This window comes from Ursus americanus, chromosome 12, assembly GCF_024610735.1.
Source record: "Ursus americanus isolate L20-20 chromosome 12, mUrsAme1.1.p, whole genome shotgun sequence".
NCBI classification, from domain to species: domain Eukaryota; kingdom Metazoa; phylum Chordata; class Mammalia; order Carnivora; family Ursidae; genus Ursus; species Ursus americanus.
This window is the reverse complement of record NC_142138.1, coordinates 4,847,583-4,860,832: the sequence shown is the minus strand read 5'-3', so window position 1 is coordinate 4,860,832 and position 13,250 is coordinate 4,847,583. Positions and strand designations below refer to the sequence as shown.

The 13,250-nt window shown below is 53.7% G+C and overlaps 1 protein-coding gene across 2 annotated transcripts; it reads left to right on the top strand.

Annotated features, from left to right (window-relative positions):
• The first annotated feature begins 3,333 nt into the window (after window positions 1–3,333).
• On the top strand, window positions 3,334–13,068 carry POMGNT1 (protein O-linked mannose N-acetylglucosaminyltransferase 1 (beta 1,2-)). 2 transcript variants are annotated; one of them, XM_045799655.2, is made up of 22 exons: window positions 3,334–3,472; window positions 3,958–4,127; window positions 4,757–4,871; window positions 5,020–5,138; window positions 5,986–6,051; window positions 6,143–6,256; window positions 7,079–7,196; window positions 7,386–7,484; window positions 7,878–7,999; window positions 8,360–8,430; window positions 8,651–8,726; window positions 8,909–8,992; window positions 9,076–9,117; window positions 9,330–9,388; window positions 9,731–9,803; window positions 9,897–10,025; window positions 10,110–10,235; window positions 11,240–11,304; window positions 11,514–11,558; window positions 11,788–11,923; window positions 12,192–12,301; window positions 12,396–13,068. In XM_045799655.2, the coding sequence occupies exons 2-22, from the start codon at window positions 4,008–4,010 to the stop codon at window positions 12,481–12,483; spliced, it is 1,977 nt and encodes a 658-aa protein (XP_045655611.1). In that variant the 5' UTR covers window positions 3,334–3,472; window positions 3,958–4,007; the 3' UTR covers window positions 12,484–13,068. The 2 variants fall into 2 exon arrangements, with proteins under 2 accessions (XP_045655611.1, XP_045655610.1); XM_045799654.2 differs by having other exon boundaries at window positions 7,872–7,999.
• Window positions 13,069–13,250: the final 182 nt, after the last annotated feature.

Below are 13,250 nucleotides of genomic sequence, written 5' to 3'. Positions count from 1 at the left end.
CCTTCTCCCCACTCTGACTGAATCCAGCCAGTCACACAGCAGGCGCCCAATAAGTGCTGAAAAAGCTAAGCATCCTCAGTTAGGGATATGGGAGTTTAAGGAACAGTGGTGACAGAAGCTGCAGAGGGTTTTATAAGGCTTCCTGGAGTAGAGGGGCTGGGTCTACAACAGTGGTTAGAATTTAGCTAGCTACTGACACACACACACACATACACTTTCAGCATAGCCACTGAATTTATTTTTTTAAGTTTATTTACTCATTTATTTTAAAGTAATCTCTACACCCAACATGGAGTTCGAACTCAGACCCAGAGATCAAGAGTTACATGCTCTTCTGACTGAGCCGGCCGGCTGCCCTGCCCCTGAGTTTACATTAAAGAAGTGGAAAGTAACGTTCTTCCGGCCAATGAGAAGCAACCAGTATTGAAGAAGAAAAGGTCCACATGGGCCAGATCCTGCTTGATCCTGTAGACTGATGCTTCTTAAGCTTGACTGTGGATATGAATTTTCTGCAAATTTTGTTAAAATGCAGATTTTGATTCCATAGATCTGGTTTGGAGTCTGAGGTTCTTTTCTTTTTCTTTTTTTTTTTTTTTTTAAGATTTTGTTTACTTATTTGACAGAGATAGAGACAGCCAGCGAGAGAGGGAACACAAGCAGGGGGAGTGGGAGAGGCAGAAGCAGGCTCATAGCAGAGGAGCCTGATGTGGGGCTCGATCCCAAAACGCCGGGATCACGCCCTGAGCCGAAGGCAGACGCTTAACCGCTGTGCCACCCCGGCGCCCCTGAGGTTCTTTTCTAATAAGCTCCCAGGTGATGGCCGTGCTGCTGGGCCAGGGACCACACTTTGAGTAAAAAGGTTACAGAAGCTGGTTCTATGGTGCTTGGATTATATTTATAGGCAATGGGGAGCCATGAAAAGTTTTTTTTATTTGGCTTGATTTGGTTGTTTAATCCAAGTAATTCCAGCACATGGTCACAGAAGGATTTACAATGTAAAGATGGTTAACCTGCTCTATTCTTTCCCACCTATGGCCCCACTCCCCAGAGGCAACGGCACTCAACTATTTTTTTCTGGTGTTTATACGTATAACCGCACATACACTTATATAGCACTACTATTTATTAATTTTAAATATTGCCTACTGACTTCCTGTTATGATAAATATGATTTATCTCACACTCTGTACTTCCCCTCTTCCATTGATCCTATATATTTCTATCACTCTTTTTAGTTCATTTAATGGTTACCTCTGTAACCTTAAGTAAAATATTTTTCCTTAGCATCTCGTGGTCCACAGAAGGGTTATCAGAGGCTAAAAAAAACCAGATTCGCCTTTTTGAAAAATTACTCTGGATTTTGCAAGGGGAAAGTATTGGAGGCGTACAAATCTGGAGTCAAGAAAACTGATTGGAAGGCAAGAAACTGAAATGGCCTGGAGCAGGGACTGGTTGTGAGGTGGGAAAAGAGTTAGAACAGAATGGAGAACTCTTACGGAGGTAAGATTGATAAGACTTGGTGACTGGTTACATTCATTTACTTATAGTGTCATTCATGAAACATTCATGTTTGTTCAAGAAAACAAACGATTCCAATAAATATTATGGAAAGTCTACTGTTTGCTAGCCAGTGTGTGTGGTATAGAGAACACAGTGATGAGCAAACAGACCTGGACTGGTTGCTGGAGAAGAGGATTCAAGGGTGACTCTCACCTGTTTGGTCTGATGCCACTCAAAAAGGAAGGGAACCCAAAGACAGGTCTAGGAGTGGAAAGAGATGATCACAGCAGGGGTTGCTTTGAGTTGGAGGGGTCTGTGAAGATGTCCAGCAGGCAGTCGGACACAGGTCAGCCTAGAGCTCTGGAGAAATGTTAGGACTGCAAATATGAGTGTAAAAATCTAGACTGTGACAGAGGTCAGGAGAGTGGGTAAGATCTTCCATAAAGAGAGAGACTGAGAGAAAAGATCAGGGAGGAGCCCTGAGGGACATCTTTTTCAAATGCTAATTAAATATGTTGGGTTTTCTACTGTTCGTAATACATACCTATTAGGAAAAATCACCCCCACAAAAAAGGGAAAAATCACCCATGTTAACATTTTGGGTGATACCATCCCACCATTTAGGAAGCAGGTGGAATATGGAGAGCTCAAGAAAATCTAACTGGTCCTCTGGCTTCCTCCATTTCCTTTTAAAACATTCTCCACGAAACAGTAAAGTTTCTCTTTAATAGGACTATATCACTCCTCTGCTTAAAACTTCCCTGTCTACCTACTCACTTCAAATAAGCAGAGCCATCATCTCGAAACTTGTTAAAAATGCAGTATTCTGCTCTCCCCCAGACTATTGTATCAAAAGCTCTAAGAATGGGGCCCAGTAATTTAAGACACCCTCCGAGTGACCCTGATGCAAACTGAAGTTTAAGAACCACTGTGTTGGGGCGCCTAGGTGGCGCAGTCGTTAAGCGTCTGCCTTGGGCTCAGGGCGTGATCCTGGCGTTATGGGATCGGGCCCCACATCAGGCTCCTCCGCTATGAGCCTGCTTCTTCCTCTCCCACTCCCCCTGCTTGTGCTCCCTCTCTCGCTGGCTGTCTCCATCTGTCAAATAAATAAATAAATAAATAAAATCTTAAAAAAAAAAAAACCGCTGTGTTAAGCTAAGTGCTTTGTATGTATTATCTCATTGAACTTTGACGATAACTCTGTATCACTCGTCAGTATAGGGTGGGGGGGTTAAGAGTGGAATGGAGCTGGGATACCTCGGTTTGAATTCTAGCTCTCCCAGCTTTGGGACATTGGGTCTCATTACTAATAGTACCTATCTCATGGGGTTGTTGTGGAATCAAATGAGTTGGTGTAAATAAAGTGCTTGGAAGAGTGACTGGCACCGAGTAAGCATCATGAAAGCATACCCCCATTTCACAGATTAGGGAATCCAGGCTGACATTTGAAGTGAAGTGACTTGCCCAAGGTCTAGGGTAGTGGTAGAAGCAGATTTTTAATTCCTCTTAGCCTCCAAAGGCACACCCCAGGCCTGGGTGCAGCCCTGCCCAAGCAAGGGAAGCGGGTAGCTGTGTCCGAGGCCTGTAGGCCCTCTGACCCTGGCATCCCGAGTGGTCTCCTCCAAGGCTCTAGGACTCCGACTCGACTCGGGTTTGCCATCCATGACGCTGGGGGCCACGGCTAAGGGGGGGGGGGCGGCGCCGCTCTCCCCCAGCAGCCACCCCGCCCGCCGGTTGCGAAGCTGCCGGGGGACTGAGTACTCGCATACTCGCGGCTGCCGACCCCCGCCGCCGCCGCCCTAAGCGCCGCCCGCCGCCCTCTCACCCCGCGGCGGCGGCGGAAGCGGGGAGGCGGGCCGGGCCGGGCCGGGGCGGGGCCGCGAGCGGCATGGAGGAGGCGGAGGCCGCGGCGCGCCGGGCAGAGCAGTGCGGGCCCGAGAGGGGCCCGAGCGGGGCCCGGGCCTCCTGAGCCGTGAGTCCTTCTGGGCGGGAGTCCCGGAGGGGTGGCGCGGCCGGGGCGGGTCTCCCGAGTCCTCAGGCGGCTCCGAGCCCAGGAAGGAGAAGAGCGGGGCCAGATAGGAGAGGGCGAGGGCGCAAGGGGGTGGAGGATTGGGGGCTACGGTTGGGGGGTGGTATCTGTGCCCTTTGCCCACCCCAGGACCAGGAAGGCCTGGGGCTAGGTCCTTTTAGGGGCTGCTGAACCTTGGGAGCCGATTACTTGGCCTCTGCTCTGGGGACTCCGGGCAGCTCTGCCAGTTAGCCCAGCCCCAGGGGAGTTTCCAGGTGATCTGACCCCTCTGAAGGGTTCCTTTCCAGAGCAGTTGAGCCACTTTTCCCAGGTCGCACAGCCTGGATGTCTGCAGGGAAGAGTTGCTGGGAGGTCCTCCCTGGTCTCCCCAAAAGACATCAGACTTTGGGAGGAACACCTTACTCCCTGTGACCCTCTGGTCCTCTCAGATTCCTGAAGGCATGGGTTGGCCAGGACAGTGGTGACTCCCCAATCCGGCATGGACGACTGGAAGCCCAGCTCCCTCATCAAGCCCTTTGGGGCTCGGAAGAAGCGGAGCTGGTATCTTACCTGGAAGTATAAACTGGCCAACCAGCGGGCCCTGCGGAGATTCTGTCAGGTATAGAGATGTCCCGACACCCCCTCCCCTGCCGGGCTCCCTCCCAGCTTTACCCTAGCCTAGACTGTGGCACTGGGACCTACCTTGGCTGCTCCCAACCCTGGAAAGAGGCAGCAGGTGCCTAGAGAGGAAACCTCTTTGTGTCATGCCCCTACGAGGTGGTGGCTTGGGCCCAGAGTTCTGGAATCAGAACCCAAGTACAACCCCCTGGGCTTCTGACAGAAACCTGAAGCCTGATCAGGAAGACTTTGCTCAGAGCCACACACCTGTCAGGCAGTCAGAGCTAAGACCCAGGTCTTCTGATCCCCGGCTTTGTTCTCTGGGACTGGCTCCATCTCTGGAAACTAATTGTGGAGGGGACCAAGGAAATCAGGGCCTCAAATGGAAGAATACAGGAGCTCTGGGTAGGGAGGGCCTGATGAAGAGAGAAGAGTCAGGGGTGGTTCCCTGGAGGAGGTGGTCTTGAAACTGGACCCTGGTTGGGGGAGTAGAACAGGGCGGATAGAGGGAGGAAAGACAAGCCGCAGGCTCTCCCTGTGTCCTCACTGCAGCCAGGGCCTTCCTTTCAGGAAGACCCTCAGTGATCTGGAGGGGTACCCCTCCTGAGTCATCCCTACCCCTCCCCTCAGACAGGGGCAGTGCTTTTCCTACTGGTGACCGTCATTGTCAACATCAAGTTGATTCTGGACACGCGGCGAGCAATCAGCGAGGCCAATGGAGACGCGGAGCCAGAGCAAGACTATGGTAGGGCCAGGCTGAGGATGGGATTGGCTGGTGAGGTGAAGGATGGGGTGGGGGGGTCCCCTAGGATATCACAGCTGAGAAAGTAGGCAGATCCACGGATGAGACTCTGCTGGAGAGACTATCTCCATAACCTGTCGCACCCCCACAGATGAGGCCCTGGGCCGCTTAGAGCCCTCACGGCGCAGAGGCAGTGGTCCCCGACGGGTTCTGGATGTGGAGGTGTACTCAAGCCGCAGCAAAGTATATGTGGCCGTGGATGGCACCACGGTGAGTGGGCCAGTGTCTGGTGTAGTGTCACTGTATTCTACTCAGGGCGTGGCCCCCTGGCTCTGGGATCCACTGCCTGAGTGGGTACCTCATCTCTGCCACTTTGAGTATGTGGCTCTGGAGGCCTCGGTTCCTTCTCTGTAGGCTGGGACTAATGATTTCTACTTGTCAGGAGTAAGTGAGAAGGATGTGAAAGGTGTTACATGTAGTGGGATCTTATCAAAAGTGATCATTAAGGGCGCCTGGGTGGCTCAGTCGTTAAGTGTCTGCCTTCGGCTAAGGTTATGATCCCAGGGTCCTGGGATCAAGCCCCGCATCGGGCTCCCTCCTCGGCGGGGAGTCTGCTTCTCCCTCTGCCCCTCCCCCTGTCTGTGCACTCTCTTTCTCTCTCTGTCAAATAAATAAATAAAATCTTTTTAAAAAAGTGATCATTAGCAGTAGTAGGCAGATAATTCATTGATTTATTTCATAACTATTTTCTGGTCCCTTCTTTGGCCTCAGCCTTGTCTCGGGCACGGGGATGTAGGGGGTAATCAGACCTGGCTCCATTTGAGGGGCTCAATCTGGTCGATTATGATATCTCCAGCATGAGGAAGAGACGTTCAAGGGCTCTAAGATCCTGAAATCCGTGGAGAGGAGGGTTGTAGAAAGATCTGATCTCTTTTGATGGGTAAGTTAAGGAGGTTTTCCGGAAGAGGCGGCATTCAAGCCGGGTCGGAAAAGAGCTGTTCACAGAAGCACAGGCAGGAGGGGAGATTTCATGCAGCTGGTTTTTGGAGTTCCCATAAGACAGAGAGACCTTGAATGCCCGAGTGAAGAGCTGTACTTGGTCTCTGCCGCCCGGTAGGTGCTGGAGGACGAGGCTCGAGAGCAGGGCCGTGGCATCCATGTCATCGTTCTCAACCAGGCTACGGTGAGGTTCTAGGGGGTGGGGGGCCTGGAGGGCTGAAGCTGAGCCCTCCTTGCTGGTGACGCTAACTCATGAAAGGTATGTCCCCTGCCAGGGCCATGTGATGGCGAAGCGTGTGTTTGACACATACTCACCTCATGAGGATGAAGCCATGGTGCTGTTCCTCAACATGGTGGCCCCTGGCCGAGTTCTCATCTGCACTGTCAAGGTCAGTGACTCCGCCCCGATCCCCTTCTCTGTGCCCCCCGCGTCCAGCCTTGCTCACGGCCCTCGGCCCTCGGTTCTCTACCCCTAATAAAGCATAGTGGGAGGAGCCTCTGGGTAAGGTAATACAGGTTCTTAGCCTTGTCATTTGTATTCAGCAAGTAGTTATTGAGCACCTGCTGTGTGCCAGGCACCACTCTGGGTGCTGGAGATACAACAGGAAGCAACCTCTATGGAGCTTACATTCCGCAGGGCAAGATCAACAACAAAAAAGCCCAATACTCGTATAATGTCAGGAGACAGTAACTTAAGACAATAAGGCAAGGGAGCCAAGTAATGGGTGATGCATTTTAGAAAGGGAAGCTCTCTGTCAGGAAGTGACATTCGAGCAGAAAGCTGGGGAAGTAAGGCGAGGGCCAGGCGAATATCTGGAGGAAGAGTGTTCTAGCTAAGAATGGCGAGGGGCAGGCCCCGAAGTGGGAAGGTACTGGTGTGCTTGAGGAACTGCAGGGGTGCCGGTGGAGCTGGAGCAGATTCGGGGAGGGGAGGGGAGGGGTGGGAAAAGAGGGCAGGGAGGTGCACATTGTGTGGGATCCTAGGAAGGATTTAGTAGCCTGGTGGCCTTGGATGATTCTCAGAATCTCTCCAAGCCTTCAGTTTTCTTATCTGTGAACGGAGAGTAGGCTCAGAGGGTCGTCCTGATCGTTGAATGAGCTAAGTTACAATAAAAGGTTTCACATGGTGCCTGACACAGAGCGAGTGCTCCTTGAAGCCAGGTCTGCCAGAACCATGCTGGTCAGGCTGACTGTCTGCTCTGGTCTCCCAGGACGAGGGCTCCTTCCACCTTAAGGACACAGCCAAGGCTCTGCTGAGGAGCCTGGGCAGCCAGGCCGGCCCTGCCCTGGGCTGGAGGGACACTTGGGCCTTCGTGGGACGCAAAGGAGGTACCAGCACCATAGGCCATTCACCCTATAGTATTGGCCAGGAGGAGCAGAACCCCAAGAAATGGAGTGGGGTCGGGGTCAAAGAAGAGCCAGAAGTGGTGGGCTGGATAAAAGTGGGCAGAGAGATGGGAAGACGCTTTAAAACTGGAGCCTGGGCCCACATTGTGCCTCATTCCTATCCCCTGCTAGGTCCTGTCCTTGGGGAGAAACACTCTAAGTCACCTGCCCTGTCCTCCTGGGGCGACCCAGTCCTGCTGAAGACAGATGTGCCGCTGAGCTCAGCTGAAGGTGGGGTTAGTGGGGGCTGGGCTTCAGGGCAGTGCCTGGGCTGGAGGAGGGCATTTGGGGCCTATTTGTTAAGCTTTATCATCTTCTTTTTTTTTTTTTTTTTTTTAAGATTTTTAAAATTTATTTGACAGAGAGACAGGCAGTGAGAGAGGGAACACAAGCAGGGGGAGTGGGAGAGGGAGAAGCAGGCTCCCAGCAAAGGAGCCTGATGTGGGGCTCGATCCCAGAACACCGGGATCACGCCCTGTGCCGAAGGCAGATGCTTAATGATTGAGCCACCCAGGTGACCCTAAGCTTTATTTTCTTGACTGGGTTCCTGGGGCTCTGTAAACCACACTAGCCTCACGGCCCCCACGCCTCATCCCATTGACCCCATCCCTCTGTCAGAGGCAGAGTGCCACTGGGCAGACACGGAGCTGAACCGTCGCCGGCGGCGCTTCTGCAGCAAAGTGGAGGGCTATGGGAGTGTGTGCAGCTGCAAGGACCCCACACCCATCGAGTTCAGCCCTGACCCAGTGAGTGGGGCCTCAGACAGTGAGGCTTGGACTCCTCCTCAGCTTGGCAGGGGGATCTAGGAAAGAGCCAGGATGGGCTTTGTCGACCCCAGCCCGAGAGGGAACCAGGACCTGGGGATTTATCCTGACCTCTGAAAGATGGGAAGGGGGAGGGGGGCGGATGGGGGGAAGGGTAGGCCATGGGAACAAAGGCCCAGAGTTGGAGCTGGGTTGAGTGTGTGGAAGGGCCCGGACAGGGAGACCCTCTGCCATTTCCGTCTCTACTCTGGAGTCGCCTTCTCCCCAAAGAACTCTTCCCTAGGCGGGGATCCTGGTTTCAAGAGGGAGAGAGGCAAGAGCTAAAAGCTGTTTTTCCCTCAGCTCCCAGACAACAAGGTCCTCAATGTGCCTGTGGCTGTCATTGCAGGGAACCGGCCCAATTACTTGTATAGGTGAGTCTGGGAGTGGGCTGTTCCAGCCCTGAACGGGAGGGTGCTTAGCACGGGGGACCTCGGCTCATCGGCCTGCAGGAGGAACTCTTGAGGTGGGAGGAAAGGCAACAGATTCTAGGCCCATTCTAGGTGGGTGAACAGGGGGGATGTGAGCCCATCTATAAGCACAGGGGGCCCTGAGTTGGGATGGAGAGGCCTAACCCCTCCCTGGGCTCCCCAGGATGCTGCGCTCTCTGCTGTCAGCCCAGGGGGTGTCTCCCCAGATGATAACAGTTTTCATCGATGGCTACTACGAGGTGAGTGGGGTTTGGGGGCTGTGGGGAGAGTAGAGCCCAGGGCCGTGGGCAGGGAGTAGAGCGATCAGAAGAGAGACAGCCCAGGCAAAGGCTGTGGAACGTGAACGGCTTGGCATGATGGAGCCTACAGGGTGGACGGGGGGCAGGTGGTTCACATGGTGACCAGTAGCCATGCCCCCCAGGAGCCAATGGATGTGGTGGCACTGTTCGGTCTGAGGGGCATCCAGCACACCCCCATCAGCATCAAGAACGCCCGTGTGTCTCAGGTACTTCCTAGGCAAGGACGGAAGGGGCACAGCTGACCCCGCCGTCCGCCAGCTCATGAGCCCTATTTCCACTCCCCACCCAGCACTACAAAGCCAGCCTCACTGCCACTTTCAACCTGTTTCCGGTGAGTAGTAAGGACAAAGCCCCTGGACCTAGGGAGGGAAACATGGTATAGAGTCTGGTCTTAATGAGACAGCAAGCTCTTCTCCTCTCTGGGCCTCAGCCTCCTGATCTGGAAAATGGGGGTAGTGCTGCCTGAGAAGTGAGATGGGGATGGAGGAGGCACAGGATGGAAAAGGCCCCCTTGGGGTCATGCTGTCCCCCCTTCCCCTGCAGGAAGCCAAGTTTGCTGTGGTTCTGGAAGAGGACCTGGACATTGCTGTGGATTTTTTCAGGTGAGGGGAATGCCCCTCCATAAGTGCTTCTCCATGTAGCCTCTGTCCGCTGCCTTGGGCCTCTTTCCTTAACTGGCTCTCCAGGGAAGAAGGGAAGGGTGTGTCTGGGAGACCTTTGTGGGAGAAGTCAGCTCAAAAGTGGGGGAAAAGCCTGAGGAAAGGTAGGATGGCAGGTGTTGGGGTTGGAGTAGAGAGTAGAAAGGATGGGTGGAGATGTTGGGGATCTGGGGGACGGGACAAGCAGGCGTGACTCCTGAGTCCCATCTCCAGCTCTTCCAGCATCACTGTGTGACTGCATTTGTCCTTGCCCTTCCCTGAACCCTTGGACCCTGCCTCTCTCAGTTTCCTGAGCCAGTCCATCCACCTGCTGGAGGAGGATGACAGCCTGTACTGTATCTCTGCCTGGAATGACCAGGTAAGCCCAGGGGCCAGGGGTCAGCTGCGGGATTGGTACCGGCACCAAGCTAAGACCTCCACCACGCCCCGCCCTGCCCCCCTCCATCCCCAGGGATATGAACACACAGCTGAGGACCCAGCGCTGCTGTACCGTGTGGAGACCATGCCTGGGCTGGGCTGGGTGCTCAGGAAGTCCTTGTACAAGGAGGAGCTGGAGCCCAAGTGGCCCACACCTGAAAAGGTGCCCTGGCAGGGAAAGGGGAGTGGGCTGGAGTCCCCCACCAGCTCCAAACCTCTTCACCTTCATCATCTTCCATGCCCCCAGCTCTGGGACTGGGACATGTGGATGCGGATGCCCGAACAACGCCGAGGCCGAGAGTGCATCATCCCTGATGTTTCCCGATCCTACCACTTCGGCATCGTTGGCCTCAACATGAACGGCTACTTCCACGTGAGTGGGAAGCAAGGTGTTGCGGAGGCGGGCACGGTATGGTAGACGGAGCAAGAACACGGACCCCAGAGCAGTCCAGCTCTGCCACTGGCTAACCTGGGGGGGAAATTCCATATCCTCTTTTGCCTCAGTTTCTTTATTTGTAACGGAGGATAAAAATCCTATCTACCTCATAAGGTTTTGAGCTGATGAGGTTTAAATGAGTTACTATATGGAAAATGCTTTGAACTACAAGCATTATATAAGGGTTAGCTGGTATTATTTTTATTATTACTATTCTTAGCACCAGACTGTCGGTGTGGGGAGGGTATTTCTGCCACCAGGCACTTTGTAGCCCTGCAAGCTCTGCCCTCCCCTGTCCTTGCAAATGTGGGCGCCCAAGCCTCCGCCTGAAGTGAACAGGGACATCCCCAGGCCCCCATGCCTTACCTGGCCGTGTCTAAAGGGCCACTCCCCAATTACAGCAAGAGTATGCCTTGAGATAGCCCAGCCCAAAGGAACAGACGGGTGGCTTGGAAACTCCTAGAAGCCAGAAGGATCCTGAGAGGCTGGCTTATACAAGACCCCAGTCATCTCCTAGAGAGGGGCAGGGTTTACCTGAGGTCACTGTCAGTACCTTAGTCACAGCACTTTCCTCCCTCTCAGTGCAGCCTGTCCTTTCACCCTTTCACCCTATAGGGCCCGTTCTGGCTTCTGTGGCCCTACAACAGCAGACCCAAGGACAACCACTGGGAACAGGGACTAGCTCAGGGGTCGGTAGCATGAGCTGCCGGTGTGGGCATGAGCTCTCCAGCAATAGTGGAACCCAAACAAAAGCTAGTAAGAGCCTGCCAAGGATGCTACGAAGAAGAGAATGGGGAAGACTTGGGGGGGGGGGTGCTTATTAGAGGGACCTTTGTGGGTCCAGGACTTCATCTGTGGTCCCTATGGATATGTGGTGGGTCACTGGGCCCGTGTGGGCCTGACAGTGGAAGACCTGATGCCCACCCTCACGCCCACTCCAGGAGGCCTACTTCAAGAAGCACAAGTTCAACACGGTTCCAGGTGTCCAGCTCAGGAACGTGGACAGGTGGGGGCTGGGGACAGGGCAAAGGGGAGGATGTCTAGGAGCCTTGGTGACCAATCCCCAGTATTCCCTTCCAACCCTGGGACCTGTTTTTTTTTTTTTTTTTTTTTACCCCAGCCCTGCTGCCACCCAATTCCCATGTGATCCCTTGCCTTGCCCCTGGGACCCAAAGGGTGACACGTTCCCCTGACCTATTTTTCCTTCTCCTTCAGTCTGAAGAAGGAAGCTTATGAAGTGGAAATTCACAGACTGCTCAGGTATGGCCTCTGGCAGTAGGGATATATGGCAAGGCGTGAGGAGGCAAATACTGGGGGTCTTGGCCTCATAAATTTGGGGCCCACTGCAAAATGAAAATCAGGCACCTTGTTCAAAAATTAAGAATTTCAAGATAGCAATAGCAGAGCATTAAACTAAGCACAGGGCCTTGGGTAACACACCTGTGACGCAGGCTTTGTCTTGGCCTTTCTCCCCTACCCCCTGCTACAGTGAGGCTGAGGTTCTGGACCACAGCAAGAACCCATGTGAAGACTCTTTCCTGCCAGACACAGAGGGCCACACCTATGTGGCCTTCATCCGAATGGAGAAAGATGATGACTTCACCACCTGGACCCAGCTTGCCAAGGTGCCCCACTAACACACCCACCCCAGGCTTACTCCTCCCCACCAGACACAGGGAGCCTTTTTTCTGGAATCTTCTACCTTAGAACCTTCTCTTCGTACTCTGGGAAGCCCTCTTCCAACCCTTTTGTCCAATTCCATATTCTAGAAGATGCTACATCTTGCAAATTAAGGAGACTGCTGAGGAGGGGTGGGGTCTGGGCCAAGGGTCCTTAATGCCCCCTCCCCACAGTTCTCTGACCCCTGCCTCTCCCCCCTACCCCATCTACCAGTGCCTCCATATCTGGGACCTGGATGTGCGTGGCAACCACCGGGGCCTGTGGAGATTGTTTCGAAAGAAGAATCACTTCCTGGTGGTGGGCGTCCCAGCCTCCCCCTACTCGTGAGTGATTCTTTTCTGCCCTGGGAAATGGGAGACTAGTGGGATTAGTGGACATAGCTTATAACCTCTTCCCTATACATTTTCAAATTCCCAGGGTGAAGAAGCCACCATCAATCACCCCAATTTTCCTGGAGCCACCCCCAAAGGAAGAGGGAGCCCCAGGAGCCGCAGAACAGACATGAGACCTCCTCCAGGACCCTGCAGGGCTGGGTACTGTGTACCCCCAGGCAGGCTAGCCCTTCACCCCATCCTGTAGGATTTTGTAGACGCTGGTAGGGGTTGGGGCTGGCTTGTTTTTAACATGAGACTTAATTACTAACTCAGAGGGGAGTCTTCCCCTGCTCCAACGCCCCTGTACCTGAGTTGGAGGTCTATTTATTTACTTCCCTGTTGGGAAGGGGCAGGATGGTACCTGGGAATCACTGGGGTCCCTGGGCAGCTGATCCTGCCCTTTGCACACTCCCTCATCCCAGGCCTGGCTCAGAATCTAACCTATTTATTGACTGTCCTGAGGGCCTTGGGAACAGGCTGAAGCCTGGAGGGCCTTGATTCCTTTCTTGGCTGGGGTGCTGCCCTGAGGGTGGGGCCGGCTCTTACTCAGGAACCTGCTGTGCCCAACCCATGGACAGGCCTGCTGGGGCCCGCCCGCTGATGCAGACTCACTCAGAGACCCTCAGACACGGAACCAGGCCTCTTCTCAGCCTCCCCTTTGTCCAGGTTTCCAAAGCTGGATAAGGTGGTCATTGATTAAAAAAGGAGAAAACCTCTGGGGGTGTGTTTTATGATTGTGTGTGTGTGAGGGGGGTCAGGTGGGCGGGTGTGTGAGTGAGAGAGAGAGAGAGAGAGAGAAATAGATAAGTAGGAGACATAATGGTCGTGATGGATAGGGAGTTTTCCTTACTGTCCTCCACAGGGTTTAGCTTCCATTTGGTGCCATTTGGCCACCAGG